This window comes from Leptodactylus fuscus, chromosome 5, assembly GCF_031893055.1.
Source record: "Leptodactylus fuscus isolate aLepFus1 chromosome 5, aLepFus1.hap2, whole genome shotgun sequence".
In the NCBI taxonomy this organism is placed as follows: Eukaryota; Metazoa; Chordata; class Amphibia; order Anura; family Leptodactylidae; genus Leptodactylus; species Leptodactylus fuscus.
Genome location: NC_134269.1, coordinates 68856108 through 68875948, shown reverse-complemented (window position 1 = coordinate 68875948; position 19841 = coordinate 68856108). Strand labels below are relative to the sequence as shown.

Genomic DNA, 19841 nt, shown 5'->3' with positions numbered 1-19841 from the left:
TGTTGGTGCCACATGGCATGGCATGGTGAGTTACACTTGACTGGACTTGTGGATCCCATATTAGCACCATTGGTGATGTATGCCCATTATCCTTTACACTTTTTTTTCCCTCCTCCAGATGTCAATGTCGCCTTCCAGCTCTCGGCACATAAAGTCTTACTTGATGATGACAACCTTCTTCCCCTGCTCCATTTAACCATCGATTACCACGGGAAGGAGCAGAAAGGTACACGGCTTCCTATTATGTCTTATTTGATCTTTACTCTTCATTGGATATTGGATTGCTACAGACAAGTGTCTTTGAAGGAACTAAAACTATTTTGTTAATCTGGTCTAATATTTAGATCGCATGAGCTTTGATAGTCTAAAGATGTGCCATATTTATCACTGAGCTTCATGCTGGGGGATATATTTGGTACGTTTCAAGACCGTTTAGTTTAATTTTGCATCACCTATTGGTTGGCCTACTATGCAATTAACGTTGCTGCAATTTTGTCACATAGGAATAGCATAGATGGCAACATTTGTTTGTCAAACAAGGTGCAGAAAGTGTATTAAATGCATTATAAATGTGGTGCAATGTACATATGACGATTTTTGGCATCAGTTGCAACATAATTTTGGTACATTTGGATTAGTATGTTAAAATCCCAGCAGATCCCATAGCAGCCTGGTGTGCATACAGCTATAGGACCATATTAGAGGCTGTACCTATTGTGAATATGACTATTTCAGACTTCAACGGAAAAAATCTTTCTGTGCTAGGTACAAATATTTTGTGATGGTCTTTTGTTTTTTTTCACACCTTAATCTAGACTTGTCTCAACCACGGGAGGGTCCATCACGTGACACATCTCCAAGGGAGGCTCCTACATCTGGCTGGGCAGCTCTCGGACTGTCCTATAAGGTGCAGTGGCCATTGCACATTCTTTTCACTCCAGCTGTCCTAGAAAAGTGAGTAGTTCTGGGTTTTGGTGTTTCACTTTTATCAATTGATGGTAATCTCCAGATATACTGCTAATATACGGAACCTATGCAGAATCTTAGACGTTTAACATGAATATATGTCAATTAGAGACTGTGGAACTGTGAGAAATGTGCTTGTTCTATAGTTTATAGTGCCTGAAAGTCCGAGAAATCCCAGTGACCTCCCTTAGTTCTGAGCTATTTCAAATCCATTATTCTGACTTCTGGTTTCTATCTTTCCCTTTGCCAGGTACAATGTTGTTTTCAAGTACTTGCTTAGTGTCCGCCGTGTGCAGTCAGAGCTTCAGCATTGTTGGGCTCTACAGATGCAGAGAAAACATCTGGAATCCAACAGAACGGATGCCATTAAGTGGCGACTGAGGAATCACATGGCCTTTCTGGTGGACAATCTTCAGTATTACTTACAGGTAAGAGAGGAGTTACAAATAATACCAAGTGTCTATAAATGGATGAAAAGCCTTTAGTGGTCACTTTAATTTTCATAAATTATTTTGGAAGTTTTCTTAGGGGGCGTTCACACTACCGTCATTGTCTGACAGGTAGTGTCCGCTGCTAGTGTCCGTTCAAAATCTTGCATGGACATTAGGAGCGGACACTATCTGTGTCCGCGACATTTTTCATTCATTTAAATGGCGATCAGGTGCGTTCTTTTGCACTCCGTGCCTGTCCTTAAGTGTCCGTTCCTAAAGATGTCCGACTCTTCAAGCGGACAGAAAGAGCCTACATGTAGTTTTTTTCTGTCTGCTTGAAAAGTCGGACATCTTTAGGAACGGACACTTAACGACAGGCACGGAGTGCAAAACAACACACCCGATCACCATTTAAATGAATGAAAAATGTCACGGACACAGCTAGTGTCCGCTGCTAATGTCCGTGCAAGATTTTGAACGGACATTAGCAGAGGACACTACCTGTCGGACAATGACGGTAGTGTGAACGCTCCCTTAGGTGGCTTATCCATATGCTGGAGGTGTCCGCAAAACCTTTTTTTTTTTTTTTTTCTCTTGCCGGCTAGAAGTAAACGAAACAGAGTTTCCGCCATCTTGATTTGCTTTCCGGTTGCAGCTTTCAGTGAATGGAATAAATAGTTTTATTTTAATAGTGTGAACAATTTCAAATGTGGGGATCCCCAATTTTTTGTTTATTTACTTTTATATGTCATTTAGGAAAAGGGGGGGTGTATTGAATTTTTTATATTTTTGTGTTTTTTCTAATTCAAAAACATTTTTAAGATCTATTCATTTGTTTGTTTAGGTGGATGTGTTGGAATCCCAGTTCTCACAGCTCTTGGAACAGATCAACTCTACACGGGACTTTGAGAGTATTCGCCTGGCTCATGACCACTTCCTCAGCAATCTCTTGGCCCAGTCTTTCATCTTACTAAAGCCTGTAATTTTCTAATGTAATTTTACATGTAATAATCCAGTCTTATTGTTCACAGCTTGCACTGAAAACTATCAATTTTGCAGGTTTTCCATTGCCTAAATGAAATCTTAGACTTGTGTCACAGCTTCTGCTCTTTAGTCAGCCAAAATCCGGGTCCTCTAGATGAGCGTGGTGCTGGGCAACTGGATATCTTGGTCAAAGTAAGTGTTATATTTCAGATTTAAAAATGTTTGTCTGGGATTAGGAAAACATGGATGGTTTCTTCCAAAAACAGCGCCACACCTGCACATGGGTCATCCCCAGTATTGCAGCTCAGCAACTTTGAAGGACAGGTGTGATGCTGCTTTTGAATGAAATTAATATATTTTGCTAATACAGCTGTATCTCTTATGTAGTGCTTATGAATGTCTGTTAACAATGTATTTACCTTGTATTGTAGGGCTTTAGATGCCAGTCTTCACTACTCTTCAAAATCCTCTCCAGTGTACGCAACCATCAGATTAATCCTGACCTGGCACAGTTGCTCTTGCGATTAGACTACAATAAATATTATACACAAGCTGGAGGCACATTGGGCAGGTAAGGGAAGACCAGGCTTGCTGAAAGGTTTAACACTTTCTAAATGTTAATGGAAGTCTTCCATCCACATAATTGCTTGTAAACCACTTATACGCTGCAGAGAAAATCAACTTTTGCATACTGATTAAAAGTTGTGGTTTTTTTGTTTACATAAAGTCTGTTCATTGTGCTATGAATGGCCCCTACAACAGCCATACCATCAAAACATGATCAACCTAGATTACCATTTAGGGGGAGTTCATTGGTAAGCTACTGAGATAAATCAGGCCAATCCTTAAACAGAATCCAGGTTGTAGCGGTACATATAAAAGTATTTGACCTTTTATCGGTCATTCCTGGTAAATTGTCCGACATCAAAAAAGGATTTGCTGGGTCACTTTCTCACGGCTGCCAGGGCTGTCATTCCGAGACATTGGCGTAGCCCTACTCCTCCTACCCTTCTTGAGTTCCTCCAGGAATTCCTCCTTATTCGGATGGTTGCTGAGGACTCTCCTGACCCCTCTGGGTTTGAGCGGCTCTGGCGGCCCTGGGTGATGTTTCAGGAGTCCTCTGACTTCTCCTCTTCCTTCTCCTGAGTGTGGGATCTGGTTGCATCTCTGATTCTCTTTGCCCTTTCTTTATTTTTTTGCTTCCCTTTCTGGTTCGCCCCTATGTTTTCCTGTCTTGTCTCCCCCCTCTCTTGTGTCTGTGTGTGATCTTGTCTGTTTGTCTTGTCCTTCCGGCGGCCTTGTCCCCTTTCCCTGTTCTCTGTATGTTTTTGCCGTTCATATTGTCTGGCCCACATGGCCAGTTAATGCCAAAGCAAGAAATACAGAAGGCATAAAGTATATTTTATTGAGCCTTATTAGTTGGGGGTGTCCCTCCTCGTCTGTTTATGCCGATGGGGGCCTGCATGCCCTGTTTACGGATTTCTTTGTTTGTCTTTGTTCTTTTATTATAAAACTTTCAATAAAAAACGATTATACATATAAAAGCATTTGAGGTATTAGTGTCAAAGGAAAGGCATTTCTCTCCACCCCATATATATATATATATATATAATATAATATATATATATATATATATATATATATATATATATATATATATATATATATATATAGTGGATGTGCTTGTTTTGTCACATCCCTGCCATCCGCTAGATAAGGCAAAACGCCCAGTATAGCTTGGGGTGTGACTGCAGGAAGCTCCACTATAGTTCTCTGACACCATCTAGTGGTCATCAGTGGTATCGGCACCAGCAGTTTGTTGTCTTAACTGCAATTGTACAGGATCATGAAAATATGGCTGCTTTTCTACAAAAAAAAAAATAAAAAAATAGTCCCATACCTGTCCACAGGATGGTCTGGGGTATTGCAGCTCAGTCCTATACATTACAGCCATCTGAATAAGTCCTTAGTCTTTAAAAAAAAAATTTTTTTTAAATCTAACAAGTCGTCTAGTCCATAACTAAGAAAAGGGTCAGAATGGTATAAGGAAAGTAGTATCCAGCTCACAGATCCTTGGGTCCCCACTAGTTTCTGGTCCTTCTGAACACTTAGAAAATGACCACGCAATAACTGGGTGAAGAAAGTCATCTTCTCTGTGTTGAAAGCGACCAGGGGGTAGAGACCCACAGAGCCTGGAAGTATCAGGGAATCTGTAAGGGCTTTGTTTTGTTTTTTTTTCTTCTCCAGGGTCAGAGTGGCTTACAATGTTCTGAACTGACAACTGAACTAACTTTACCTGATATAGTATATAAATATTTTTCTCTCCCATCTTGCAGTTTTGGATTATGATCATGACATACTCATGGTTCTTCTTCTACAAGCATTTATGATCAAGATTTTGACTGAAGCTACAAGAACACCCAAGGACTGCTCGACGAAGTATTAATGTACATTCCTGTGTATAATAAATTATGTTGTGTTTCTAAACTACTTGTCAGATCGCTGGCTTTACCTGCCTGTCAGGACTGTGATATTTCTTTTATTGGTTATGTTTTAAGCTTATTATCTGTAAGGTTGCTTAGTATTGTTGAGCGAGTAGTATTCGATAGAATACCTCGCCGGCATAGGAATGCGTGTAATCGCCGAACACCAAGGGGTTAAACTCTTCGAATATTTGATGCCTTTAACCCCTTGGTGTTGGGCCGATTACACGCATTCCTATGCCGGCGAGGTATTTGATTTAATACTACTCGCTCAACACTATTGCTTAGTTAAAAAATAAAAATTATATACATTTGTATAAGGTTGGTCAGGACTGCCAGCAGGTGCCCACCAGAGAGTGGTCTTTGTATCCCAACAGGGTAAAACTGTCAGCTGCAAATGTTCAACACTATTCTGTCTCAGCTTAGGAAGGTCCTGCAAGTTTCAGGGATTGATGAGGGGGGGCCCCTTGCATTAATACTCACTTGCAGGGAAAAGCCTCTTGTATATTGATATACATGAGACCTTCATCAAGGGCAATATAATGGCTGCCCAAGACAGCCTTCACAAATGTCTATACTGTGACTGACTCTGAAATACAGCATTCCCAAATCTATACAGTGACTGTTCACGGGAGCCATCAAAAATTGACAGTCCAAGAAAGCCTTTACAAACGACTCTATAGTGACTTTCCAAGATGGTGGTCACCAATGTGTATGTAGTGACTGTCCAAGACGGCCTTCCCAAGTCCATGCGTTATGAATTGTCCAAGATGGCCTTTACAAGTCTTTGCACCAGTAACTGTCCAGGACAGCCTTTAGATTGTTTATGTAATTTTGTCCAAGATGGCATTCATAAATGTTTATGTAGCGACTGTCCAAGACTAATATTATCTAGTTGGTCTTCTCTGGTTTCTTTTTTGTGTTTGTGCCCTTCTGATGACTTTATCAACCTCTTTGTGCCCCATCCACATGATTATCTGAAAGATAATAAGTACAGGTTTTACTTTTCTTTTTTTTTTTGTTCCCCTCTAAAGTTTGTTATGCAAGAATGGATATAAAATGTGTCTGATCTTAAGATAATACCACCATTTGAGTATGAAAAATTTTGGGCAAATGTATTACAGGGGTCAGTGTCACTAACTGATATGCTAAAGAAGATAAAAGGGGTTATCTGCTAACATAATACTGTATGGGGGCACTAATGGCTGTGATTATCTTACACAGACACCGTATAATGTTCTCTTAAAACGGAGTTGGGGGGGCTGACAAGCAACGGAGCTCCTCAGATAGGGAAGGGGGGAGGTGAGAGCTCCGGGATTACAGTGCTATCTTCAGCTTTTACACTTATCACCTGGTTTAATTGAATTTGACTGATAAGGGCTGAGATAAGGAGTCCGTTACCTCTGTATGTAATGCAAGCTGACTCAAATCCAGCTCTGCTACATCAGTTTCCACATCAGCTTTATACTGTGGTACTGCATTTACAACCAATCCCTCATTACTGACTGCAAACATAGCAGATAGCAGAGCAAGTGAAACCCTGCCCACCAATGTGCCGAGAAATCCAGGAAGTGAAGAGAGCATAGAGACTGCAGGTTGCAGAACAAGAGTTATGGGAATACCCCTTTAATATATTATATATTATCACGGCTGCAAATATTAGTTGCTGTCCATACCTAAGTTGTGTAGGCAGCAGGAACAATTACAGATTCAGTAATGTATTAATGCTACAGGATAGTAGGTGGCAGGTGTTTAGTTTGGGGTTTTTTTTTCTGGCCGTTGTGAGAAAAGTTCACCTTTTTATAGGTTTAGTCTACTTTTGTCTGCCTGCTGAATTATCCCATCCCCTGCACTGACTTGGTGAGTAGCTTGGACAGAGAGAACTGTGCAGAGGCATGTGCAGCTTTCTGTTGGAAGAATCCCTATATCAGCACTTCTATCGATCATAAAACCGCTGGTCAGCAGTGTCTGGCACAGCCAGACCCCATTGACTTTGGACTGTAAGTAGGGGATTTTTCTCACGTATATCATTAGGGGGTCATCAGCATGGACGCCACACTAGTTGCACCCCCTGAGAGTGATGCTCTCTATTGAGCACTTTGTCGGTTTCCCAAGGTTGTATCCAAAGCCGGAATGCCAGGGACCCCATTCACATGTGAGGTCACTGAAGGGGTGACCCTGCAGCACCTGAAGATAGATCGGGTAAGTACTTATACAGTACCCCTCGTCTTCCCCTACTCGGGTTGTTTCTCCTGGGAATGCCTGACTCCAACTCTGAGCCTCAGCTAGTCCCATCCATATCCTTCTGCCATGAAGGAGCTCATCCGTGCAGTCAGAGATACCCTCCATATCTCAAAAAAACCAGAACTCTGACCTCCCATGAAGATATCTTATTCTGCCATCCTCCCGCGGTGGACCTCACAAGAGCTAGGCTATCCGAGGCTACCATTACCCCACCTCAGATGAGTGCATGAAAGTTCTTCTGCAAGGCCACCTTGGTGACGGCTGACTCCTCCATTTGCTACATCTTGGGTCAGCAAGGCCTGCATTTCTTAGGCCAAACCGCTTTAAAAGGCCTCACCACTGGCTGCCTCAAAGTACCTCTGTGATACCTCTCTGGAAGTAACTCGCTGTTCTGCCAAGGCAGTGTCAATTTGCCATAGCGTTGGGAGTTGATCATGGAATGCTGAAACAAAGAAGGCAGTCGTGGCCCTTCCCTTTTCTTGGGATGAATAGGGTAGGCTTTTTGGCAAATGCCAAGAGAAGCTCCTTACAGCAGATTTCCTCCAGCCGCTCTGTGTTTTTGCTCTGTTCATGGCTCAACCTCTCAATTCAGAAGGCAGTCTTGAGACTCCCACTCCGAGAAGCCCTCCTTCAAGGTCAGATCTACCTTGCAGTCCTGCTCTTAGTCCACCAGACATTCCTCTTTTAAGTTCTCATCTGCATGAAGGTCTTCCTGGGCAGCAGACTACCTAAGCCAAGAAAAGCTCTACCTGGGCGAATGCTCACTTCTCAAGCAGATCTTTCTCCAGTTGGGCTCCCAGTGGGGCATGCTGGTGGTCAACCTCTTCACTTTCCCCCTTGAACCACCAGCTTTCTCACTATGTAGCCAGGACCCCTCGGGTCATCGCTGCTAATGCTATTGGAGTGCCGACTCCTTTACTTGTTTCCACCTCTACGCCCCAGAGTTCTCAAGAAGCTTAAGATTGAGGGGTTTCTGGCTATTCTTGTGGCCCCAGATATCATGTACCTGCTGGCAGATGATCTTTGGCCTCTTCCTCTGTAAGCCGACCTCCTGTCTCATGGTCCGCTGTTCTACCCCACCTTACCTCCCCTTCATTTATCAGAGTGGCTGCTGAAGCCGAGGTCCTGAGGCATTACGGTTTTTGGAGTCTGTTATCCAGACCTTGCTCAAGGCCCGAAAACCTCAGTCTGTCTGGATCCATCATCACAATGGCTTCCACACACACCTTTTCCCTTCCCAGGAATCCACTTTCCTCCAGTCTAGTCTAGACCAGGGATTCTGTCTTTTCTTCTTCTCTTAAAGGGCAGGTGTGTTACCTTTTTCATTCCTTTTCATAAAACCCTGGCTTTCAGGCCACAGATAAAGACTTTCCTGCAGGGAGTGGTGCACTGTGATCCTTCTGCGGGACCTCCACCTCATCCATAAGTCACTACAGGCTCTCCCTTTGTCTTGGCCACCAGGAAGGAAAACTTACAGGACAGAAGGCAATCATTTCCACCTGCTGGGTCTCTGAATTGGCTACCCTATCCTGGAAGCCTCCCGTTCTACTTTTCGCTCTGCACAAAAAAGCAGAAACTAGACAGAAATGGCACAAACTGATACAGATTACTTTTAGAACCCATTCAAATCTGGGTTTTAATCCGGACAGTTCGAAATCAGTTTTTGAAGATTTCAAATACTAACTTCATTGTGAACCGAGCCCAACCTTGCTTTCCTTAGTGTACAGTATCTTGAGTTATTTAGGCTAGGTGTGCACGCACTCACTGACAAGTGGGTCACAGGAGCTGCAGCTGAAGACTGTGCATCTATGTGCTGACAAGACTGCAGCAGGTGCACTGGGGGTGAGGAATGCAAGCTTTGTCTTTATGACATCACACCATGTGCTCACATTTGAGGGTGTGGCTTTTTCTTAACTTGGCTCTGATTGGTCACTGTGCATGAAATGTTAATTTGTGCATGTCCATGTATATATTCTGCCTGCCAGAAAATCTTTACAGTACAGTGGATGCAATCTCATTCACACACTGTACAAATCCTATTAATATTATAAATGTGAAATGTTTGTGGGTTTGTGACTTTGGATGTTCGGCTGTTTGGCAGTCAATCACGCAAAAACCGCTCGACCGATTTGGCTGAAATTTTCCACATAGTCCCTACATTCGATTGCGCAATAGGCTACTTTTCGTCACAATAGCGCACATACGTTTTTCCCAGGACCCCCACAAAACCCAAACTCACATCCCTATCTCTGCAATCTCACACACTTTGGACCATAGCAAGCCACAAAATTCATATTACCCCCTACAGCAGAGGTCAGCAACCCCTGGCACACGTGCCAAGAGTGGCACTCCTGCCATATTTCACTGGCACGCCAGCAGCACAGGACCTGCAAGACTTAAATGAAGTCCGAGTCTCTTCAGTGCGCTGCTAGAGCTGAGGCATAAGGACATTCCCCTTTGAGAGATGTGCAGGAAACCCAGGGGGTGGAGCTTAATCGCTCAAGTCTCTGCCTGCTATAGTGATAGCTCCTGCCGAAGCTGCTAGCAAACTGAAAGTAAGAAACACACAGCTCCCTTCCTTTACTTCCTATTCTCATTAATGTCAGCCATTTGGGGTTATTAGTTTAGTGTCAGTAACTCCATGTGCCTCACATTAATAGGATTAAACCCCATCATGTCCCTCATATTAACCCGTGTGCCTCATATAAAGATTACCAATATGTGAGACATATGGAGGGACTAATAAAAGACCTCAGTAATGAAGATACTTAATTATTACCTCCAAGTCTCTCACATATCAGTAACTAGAGATGAGCGAGTACTGTTGGGATCAGCCGATCCGAACAGCACGCGCCATAGAAATGAATGGATGCAACTGGTACTTCCACTTGGACGTAGCCAGCGCGCTTAACCCCCCGTGTGCCGGCTACGTCCATTCATTTCTATGCGAGCGTACTGTTCGAATCGGCTGATCCCAACAGTACTCGCTCATCTCTATCAGTAACTCTTACACAGGGGTTAATGTGAGGGACATGATGGGGTTAATTGCTATTAATAAGAGGCACATGGAGTTACTAAACTGTCATGCACAGGGCCAGACTTTATGTTGTTTGCTCAAGAGTATCCTGTGCCCAAAACTTACATGTACTGGCGCAAAATAACAACTCATACAATGTCGTATATCGAAGTATATTACCCTGAAATACCTCTGTCCCAAAGACACTATGTACAGTTTATACCAACACCGTATAGCGGCTGAAATACAAATTACATTCAACACAAAAGTCTCAAGTATTCTCTGAATTACAGCAACAACAAGATACAAAGTTTCATTTCATATCCCATACCTTATACACACTACAAAAACCTTACCCACACCTGTATATACACACTTCTACAATCACCGCAGACGAAGTCGCGGGTACCAGCTAGTATGATGATAAAACTAACTTATGTGCTCTAAGGTATAAATTAATTTAACTGAAGCTGCAGTTTTGCTTCTGCTTCACAGGCCACGTGATGCTGCATTTATCTAACAGCTGATCCATGGGGGGTTCCAGATACTGGACCCTCACTGATCTTCACATCACAGTTTCCTGGAGCTGCAAAAGTAGTAATTGCTTAAAGAGGACCTTTCATGGTTTGGGGCACAGGCAGTTCTATATACTGCTGGAAAGCCGACAGTGTACTCAATTCAGCGCACTGTCGGCTTTCCCGATCTGTGCCCCGGCTAAAGCGCAATCGGTCCCGGTACCGTAGCTCTTTACAGTCAGAAGGGCGTTCCTGACAGTCAGTCAGGTACATCCTTCTCCACAGCAGCACCTATCGCGCAGTACAGGGTGAGCAGGGGGGGGTTAGGTTACCCTGACCCACGTGACGTCTGTGATGACACTACAGACCAAAGAAAAGACGTAGCACAAAGGAGCAAGAAGGGGAAGTATTAGAGAAAACTAGTATCCTTGCTCCAAAGATATCATTGGCCCTCCTAAATAACGTGTCCTTACCATATCATACAACAAATCAAATTTCTAATTCCGCTTTGGAGCAACAGCAACACCCTTGGGTTCTGGCAACAGAAATCCTTTAAGGTTCAGTGTGCTAATATAACCTATAAAGGCCGTGGTTATTTGAGAAAACTGACCTAGTAGATATCTATATTGGTAAGGTCTAGGCTCTCTGCCAACATTATAGACTGCTGCTGTACAGATGTCTACAACTACCATTTTATGCCTCTCCTCAGAGCAATCTATCACCTCCTACAGCCACTTTAACATCACTTACCAAATATGGCTACGGGAGTAACTCTGCTTGATAAATGAAAAAAAACATGATTCTTAAAAGGGCTTTAGAGGGCAAAAAGGGGGATAAGGATCACCTTGGTGACATCTGAATGCTGTATCTAGTAACTCGAGGATCTACACCTACTGAAAGTGAAGAATATACCAGGTACAAGTATAGGACTGCATATGGTTGCATCGACAGGGGAAGGAGGAGTTAGTGTGCAGGTTTGTATGCACCTTGGTCAAATCCTTAAAGTAGTCAGTAGTTCAGCATATGACCTGGCTCCTGTCCTACCTCCATTAACATCCCTCTTTATATCACTTAAGAATTTTGACTATATATATTTGCAAACAGGGATTTAATGTTTCATCTTTTTCATTTAAATATACAGTACATAAACTCAACATGAAGAACAGGTTTAAAACAAGTAGATTTAACATTTATTTTTTTTTTTATCATAAAAGTCCAGCAGTTAAAACTATGTACAAGTAAACACATGCAAACAATGGGGAAACTACACAAACATTTAAACCTATCTAAAACACAGTATATGCACAATGCAAGGAGCAGCAAAAAATAAAGAAGTTGATAAAAAGGGGCAGTGGGAGCAGTGTGGTCTCCTTAACTCGTAACATAGTCGTGTTTGTATTTCGGGTGGTTATTGTAACCAACTTTCTCCCCGTGGATGAGACTCTGAATGACCCATTCAGCAGAAACGACCGGAAGGTCCAGGGCTTGGGCACACTTTAAGATGGATTCTGGACACGACTGATCTGTGACTACGACATCATAAATGCCCAAAGCAACATCTAGAAGACATGAATAGAATGGATACACTTATTAAAATGTACTTACTGAATCACACTGGTATTGTACAGGCTCTGTCGCAAAAAAAAGAGGTTCTTAAAACTTAACCATTTCTTTGCCAGCGGTTTATCAAATATTTTGTAACACTAGTTACCCCAACAATTTTCACACTTTTGATATATATATATATAAATAGAAAAAAATATGATAAATAAACTTGTACAAACTGATGGGAATGTGGAAGTAAGCATTGTGGATTTCAATGGACGCCAAATTCACTGTCTCTAGGGATGCCACCATTGACCACAGGGACTCCACGCGGAAACTGCATATACAGATGAACCTGGTAAGCCCCTTTAGGTCCAGGATGGAGCGGAGAAAGCCGTACTTCTTGGGAGTGGTGAACACGCTGGGATAAAAACCCTGGAAATGCTCTGAAGCAGGGATGAGGACAATGAGGCCCTGCCATTGAAGAGTGGACATAGCCTGAAGGCAGTCACTCAAGTGAGGGAAGAAGGCAGTCAACAGAAATCTTCCGTTTGTAAGAGAGGAGAACTTGATGGAGTAGCCGGTCGACATCACGTCTTAGACTCAGGTGTTGCCAACACTGGCAAGCCAGAGATCCTGAAAGGAGGACTTGGTGCAGGACTGCCAGGCAGGCCTGGGCTTAAAAGAGGATTTCTTGGAGGAGTAGTCTCAGGAAGACCATCTTCCAAAGCAAGAGGTGAAGCCATGAAAGGAGGCTGAGTGCTGGGAGCAGCTCTGAGCTGTCTATCTCTGCCACAGACAAGTAACGGAGCTCCTCAGATAGGGGATGGGGGGGGGGGGGTGTGAGTGCTTCGGTATTTCTGAGCCGTTTTATCTCCTGCTCTTCCACTTATGGGCTAGTTCACACAGTGGGCAAGGAGGCAGATTTTGCCTCAAAATCCAGCTACATACAATGGTGGTCTATGGAGACCACTAGCGTTCTTTTTTCCGCTAGCGGCATGTTGAAGCAAGCTGCCCTTTCTTCAGGCGGATTCCGCCTGGCGGCAGCAATCTCCGGAGTCGGCCCATTCATTTGAGCCACTGTCGTGGCAGGCGGGTTTTGACCCGAGAGTGACGCAGCTCCCCGTGTCACTCTCGGTGCCAAAATCCGCCCTCCGTGTGAATGAGCTCTATCAGTCAGTTTAATTGAATTTGGCTGATAAGGGCTGAGATAGGGAGTCCATTACCTCTGTATGTAATGCAAACTGACTCAAATCCAGCTCTGCTACATCAGCTTCACACTGTGGTAATTCATTTACAACCAATACCTCATTACTGACTGCAAACATAGTAGATGGCAGAGCAAGTGAAACCCCGCCCATCAATGTACCGAGAAAACCATCTGCATGCTTTTTAAATTTTGGACCCAGATTCATTTGAATACAGCACCCCCTATAGTAATCTAAGAGTATCTGAACACTATAGAAGTATTGAACATACCTTTGTTGATATCTGTAGAGTTGTGTTGTTTTGCTGATGCTGCACCTCCAGCCATTACTACTTCTGTCCACATTTCCAAAAAGTTTTCTTGCTGGTCTGATACCACGAGAAAGCGCACACCATCAAAAGTATGCTTAGAGTCATGCCTGCAAAATCCCAATATAAGCAATGAAACAATGGTTTAAGAAAACCAACTAGGCATCTTCTGGAAGTTCACACAATAAATGTTTTACCATTCGAGAATCCTGTCCTCCTGAAGACTGTATCCGGCAGGGAGAAGATAATTGTGGAAACTTTGTAGCTCATTAGAATGACAACTGTCTTGCACCCAGATGTGAGACACACAGGGGATCCCACTGGCAAGGCACAGAAAATATTTCTTGGTCCGGCAATGCTGGTCAGCAATCAGCAAACATTTTGTTCCAGTTTTACTCTATGGGGAAGATTAAAAGCAGTATAAATGTAATGTATATAATCCTTATGTTACAGCAGACCTTCTCATGCTTTTATACTTGGCTCTTCCATGAATGCATGGCGTCACCAGTGGTCCAAATAAATCATTCCATCTTATTTTCTTATGTTTTCACTGTTACATTACAATAAACACACAAGAAGCCAGTCACATGCTAATGCAGCGTTCACACTAGTGCCTGCTGTCCGCCCAGGGGTTTCCGCCCTAATCCCTGGAGAAACTGCATATGGGACGGCTTGCTGGCGGTCTGTTTTAAAACCCATTATTTGAATGGGTTTTTTCAGCAAACTGCTGGTGTCCATATGCAGCCTATCCCTCTCTGTGTCTGTTCCAAAAAAATGGTTTCCAGGCAAAGCCCTGCATGTCAGATTTTGTGTCCATAAAAAAAACAAAAAAAAACAAAACAGTTTCCAGGAGAAGAAGCTGCATACGAACACCGGCAGTTTGCTTTACAAACCCATTCAAATGTATGGCTTTTAAAACTGCTCGCCCCTATCCAGTTTCTTCAGGGATTAGGACGGAAACATGGCGGACAGACAGGGGTGCAAGTGTGAACACCCACTTTAGTCAAATACTCTTACAATCACAGTAGGTGTTGTGCAGTAACAAAGGCCAGAATATGATCAGCCTGGTCAGAACTGCCTCCATAGACACAGTTGCATAATTTGTTAAACATATAAAAAAAAAAAAAAAAAACACACACAAACAACTCCCAACAATATCACACTAAACTTATTCCACTTACCAGTGCTTCACTGAAACTGCTCAAGATTTCACCTCCTCCTGCCCGAATTTGTGCCTCTGTGTATGATCGGTCATAAGGTGAGCTCTCCACGTATTCTGGAATAAAAATAAGCACAACTCCCTTGTAAGGTTCTTGAAATCAGGAAATAAACCTTCCAGCTGACCAGAGACAATGTTGAATGTGTTCAGCAGTTCACAAAGAAAAGTGGTAAGGTATTTTGTGATTTTCACAAGCCAACACTAACCTTCTTCCTCTTCACTGCTCATTTCTTTTTGCTTCAGACGATTGCCAACTTTGTCACTAGATGTGGCCGATGTCAGTAACACGGAGTAGCCCATGAACAATAACTTATTCTGGGGTAAAGGTCCATGGGAATCCTCAAGTGCTGCTTGGTCACTGGCATCTCCACTTTCACTGGGGCTCATAAATTCTCCTTTCACTGCACCTTTAGAGCACAAATAATTTTAGTACAAATACTTCCAATACACTGGTTTGAAGAACAAGACATCTATCTACTCACATTACAGTATAATGTGATGAAGATGAGAGGCGTCTGTAATTTACATCATAGGTAGACCTCAACTATGAGAGACAAAATGAGAAAACAAATCCAGAAAATCACATTGTCTGATTTTGTAAGAATTTATTTGCAAATTATGGTGGAAAATAAGTATTTGGTCACCTACAAACAATCAAGATTTCTGGCTCTCACAGACCTGTAACTTCTTCTTTAAGAGTCTCCTCTTTCCTCCACTCATTACCTGTAGTAATGGCACCTGTTTAAACTTGTTATCAGTATAAAAAGACACCTGTGCACACCCTCAAACAGTCAGACTCCAAACTCCACTATGGTGAAGACCAAAGAGCTGTCCAAGGACACCAGAAACAAAATTGTAGCCCTGCACCAGGCTGGGAAGACTGACTCTGCAATAGGCAACCAGCTTGGATTGAAGAAATCAACTGTGGGAGCAATAATTAGAAAATGGAAGACATACAAGACCACTGATAATCTCCCTCGATCTGGGGCTCCACGCAAAATCTCACCCCGTGGGGTCAAAATGATCACAAGAACGGTGAGCAAAAATCCCAGAACCATGCGGGGGGTCCTAGTGAATGAACTGCAGAGAGCTGGGACCAATGTAACAAAGCCTACCATCAGTAACACACTACGCCGTCAGGGACTCAGATCCTGCAGTGCCAGACGTGTCCCACTGCTTAAGCCAGTACATGTCCGGGCCCGTCTGAAGTTTGCTAGAGAGCATTTGGATGATCCAGAAGAGTATTGGGAGAATGTCCTATGGTCTGATGAAACCAAACTGGAACTGTTTGGTAGAAACACAACTTTTCGTGTTTGGAGGAAAAAGAATACTGAGTTGCATCCATCAAACACCATACCTACTGTAAAGCATGGGGGTGGAAACATCATGCTTTGGGGCTGTTTCTCTGCAAAGGGGCCAGGACGACTGATCCGGGTACATGAAAGAATGAATGGGGCCAAGTATCGTGAGATTTTGAGTGCAAACCTCCTTCCATCAGCAAGGGCATTGAAGATGAAACGTGGCTGGGTCTTTCAACATGACAATGATCCAAAGCACACCGCCAGGGCAATGAAGGAGTGGCTTTGTAAGAAGCATTTCAAGGTCCTGGAGTGGCCTAGCCAGTCTCCAGATCTCAACCCTATAGAAAACCTTTGGAGGGAGTTGAAAGTCCGTGTTGCCAAGCGACAGCCCCAAAACATCACTGCTCTAGAGGAGATCTGTATGGAGGAATGGGCCAACATACCAACAACAGTGTGTGCCAACCTTGTGAAGACTTACAGAAAACGTTTGACCTCTGTCATTGCCAACAAAGGATATATAACAAAGTATTGAGATGAAATTTTGTTACTGACCAAATACTTATTTTCCACCATAATTTGCAAATAAATTCTTACAAAATCAGACAATGTGATTTTCTGGATTTGTTTTCTCATTTTGTCTCTCATAGTTGAGGTCTACCTATGATGTAAATTACAGACGCCTCTCATCTTTTTAAGTGGTAGAACTTGCACTATTGGTGACTGACTAAATACTTTTTTGCCCCACTGTATATACAAATGTAATATAGGGCAGACATTCTTAGCACATTAATATTAGACATTAATATTTCATGTTCACGTAAACTGTAGGTGTCGCTGCTAAGAATAATACATGACTGTACTACTCATCTAGGCATAAGCGACTTTGCCTTTTTACTATTTTTACAAAGTCACTGCGATAAACTGATAAATTATTTGTATTAAGAAGTGTGTAATGACGTGTATTTGGTGCTATTCTCACATTTCTTTCAGTTATCCAGCAGAATATACAGATGCACCATGTTGAGCTACAGTGTTTTGGCATAGCTCACGGCCCATAAAATTAACATCCTATGCACCAAGCGAACATGTGGTGTATTGCGTTAATAATGTAGCACACAATGGTTCATTCGATCCTTGCTACATCTGTACACCGTGTTTGAAGAACCACTCCTTCATATTCAAGGTTCAACGCACAGTAGAAGGCTACTCAGGTATACAAAGTTTCAAGGTTTACTATTTCTTTTATTTCATGGGAAATAGTTTTATAATCAAAAGCTAACCCTTTCTTACCAGACTTCATCACAAGGGATTTGCGTCCACGTTTAGCCGGAGATTTTTCCTCATCTGTACTGATCAATTTACGTTTACCAGAGAGTGCACCCAGGGAGCTACGAGGGGTCTCCGATCCTTTCCGAGTTGGTGTACTTGTGCTGGATGCCATTGAGCTAGTCGAAGTACTTGTCACACTTAAGTTACTTCTCCGTTTCCGCTTTCCTTCTACAAGATTATCTATTTAAAAAAAAAATAGCAAAATATCACAAAAATAAAATCTACAGACAATGGACAGCTATGAAAGAGGTCTGTATAAAATAAAAGGGCTTTTGAATACCATACACAGAGTAAAAAAAAAAAAAAAAAATACAATACTAGATGTAAAACAAGTGATGTGACCGATGAACATGACGTCACATCAACAAGTGTACACAAACCTCCAATTGAAGACCTAACCTAAGAATAGGTAACCAATTGATAAAGCTGCAGGCTTTGGGTGCAAAAATTGCAGGAAAAAACCCTGAACGATGTGTGAAGTGGAGACTAAACCGAGAAGAGGTATAATGGAAAGGCCTGCAGTTCAGTATTTTGACCCTCTCCTGGATTTGGCACTCCATTACTGATGCAATAAAATTACCATATAGCTCACACATAAAAGCAACCAAAGGTGACATTTCTTTGCAGTTCAGATTTGAATTATACAATTTTAGAACCCTTAGCAAAATCTGCAGAAAATACATACCGAGACTTATGTCTGATCCCTTTGTCAATGGTGTAGAAGGTTCATATGGGCCAAGCCCAAACTGTTCCCGTAGCTTATTTCCTTGTTCTAGAGAAAGTATGACTGCCATTCTTTTATACCATTTCCGCTGACCTTCCTTTTCAATGCAATAATACAGTTCTCCAGAATCTCTCTTGTGCGCCTTCACCACTCCTGAAAATCAAGCAACAAAACGGTTATACTGAAATCGCAATATAATGAGTGACTTTATAAAAAAAAGTCTACAAATCCCTTCTCTCAGAGCGCTCTTTCCCTCGGCGTTCTGCCGTTACTGCTGGCGACACACACTCAGCTTTAGCTACTACTATATTCATCCTTCGATTTTGGCAATTCTGCGGGCTCTGATCAGGGGCATCGGGGAGTTTAGACTGAAAAATGTTTTGCTCTACAATAAATTACACTTGTGATAAATAAAAAGAAAGAATATTGGCACATCTTGGTGTGCCGTCCATCTTTACGCTATTGGCAGCAGTAGGAGAGATACACAAATAACCAAAAATAAGAACACAAAACCACTATGTTGTGAACCCAAAAATGAACCAAAACAGCCACGGACAGGAACAACAACAAAAAAAAAAAAAAAAAAAGGGAAAAAGAGATCTGTTTCTCCTAATCAATACAAGAAAAGGATTTTACGGTAAGTACACAAATCCAATTTTTTCACTTATTTAATTTAATTGGGGTCACAGCACTATGGGATGTCCTAAAGTAGTCCCAGAGGGTGGGAACTGCACAGCCATGAGAGCCTAGTGAACAGCTGCTGCAGAACCTTATGCCCCAAGTTGGCATCGGTAGAGGCTACAAAATGGGTATGGTGAAAGTGGCTCATGTGGCAGCCTTGCAAACCTATGCGGCGGTGGCCTGATGCCAAACAGCCCAGGAGGAGCCTACAGCTCTCAGGGAAGAGCGGTCATATGAAGAGGTGGTCAATCCTTGAACCGATAGACCTCCCCAATAACAGACCAAATCCATCTGGAGATAGAAGCCTTGGAAGTAGCCAGGCTCTTACAAGGGCACTCAGAGAAAATTAACAAGGCATTCGAACGAGAAAAATAGACCCGGATTACCCGATCTGGGCAATGAAAAGATCACTCAAGTGGGTGAGGTCTGGGCAGAAAAAGTATATCCACGATGACGTGGAAGGAAGTAACCACCTGAGTAAAGAAGGAGGTGGTAGAAGGACAGCCCTGTCCTAACGGAGAACCAGAAAGTGAGGCTTCTGAGACAGGGCAGCCAGAGTGGAGACCCTACGTATGGAAGAGATGGAATGAAACCATCCAGGACAGAAAGCGAAGAGAGATCTCACCAAAGGCTCAAAAAGGGGAGCCTGAGACACCTGAAGGACAAGCTCAAAAGTCCCACTGTTCCATGGGAGGATGGTAGAGAGGAGTACAGTGTGCCACTCCCTACAGAAAGCTCTTCACCTGAGGCCAGAAGGCCAGGTGTCTCTGAAAGAGAAATAGGGCAGAAAACCTGCCCCGTAAGGGTCAGTGCACACAGGGTTTTTTGGTGCTGATTTTGATGCCAAAAAGCTCTGTGTGCACTGACCCTGAAAGAAGACAGAACAAG

General features: G+C 42.8%; 2 protein-coding genes across 4 annotated transcripts in view; one reads left to right on the top strand and one right to left on the bottom strand.

The window, feature by feature from the left end:
- TUBGCP4 (tubulin gamma complex component 4) overlaps positions 1–4841 on the top strand; it is a 31932-nt gene extending 27091 nt beyond the window's left edge. Inside the window, exons 12-18 of the mRNA XM_075273386.1 lie at positions 119–226; positions 816–954; positions 1217–1394; positions 2242–2376; positions 2457–2573; positions 2813–2952; positions 4718–4841. Of these exons, the coding sequence (XP_075129487.1) occupies positions 119–226; positions 816–954; positions 1217–1394; positions 2242–2376; positions 2457–2573; positions 2813–2952; positions 4718–4730 (830 nt within the window). The 3' untranslated portion in view covers positions 4731–4841. The remainder of the gene's footprint in view (positions 1–118; positions 227–815; positions 955–1216; positions 1395–2241; positions 2377–2456; positions 2574–2812; positions 2953–4717) is intronic.
- A 6965-nt stretch (positions 4842–11806) lies between these two features.
- The window catches only part of TP53BP1 (tumor protein p53 binding protein 1), a 58641-nt gene continuing 50606 nt past the window's right edge, over positions 11807–19841 (bottom strand). For all 3 annotated transcript variants that reach the window (XM_075273356.1, XM_075273357.1, XM_075273355.1), the window contains 7 exons: positions 18234–18425; positions 17510–17728; positions 15125–15325; positions 14881–14975; positions 13897–14096; positions 13664–13809; positions 11807–12198 (listed from right to left, as the gene is read on the bottom strand). In XM_075273356.1, coding sequence (XP_075129457.1) covers positions 12011–12198; positions 13664–13809; positions 13897–14096; positions 14881–14975; positions 15125–15325; positions 17510–17728; positions 18234–18425 — 1241 coding nt within the window. In that variant the 3' untranslated portion in view covers positions 11807–12010. The remainder of the gene's footprint in view (positions 12199–13663; positions 13810–13896; positions 14097–14880; positions 14976–15124; positions 15326–17509; positions 17729–18233; positions 18426–19841) is intronic.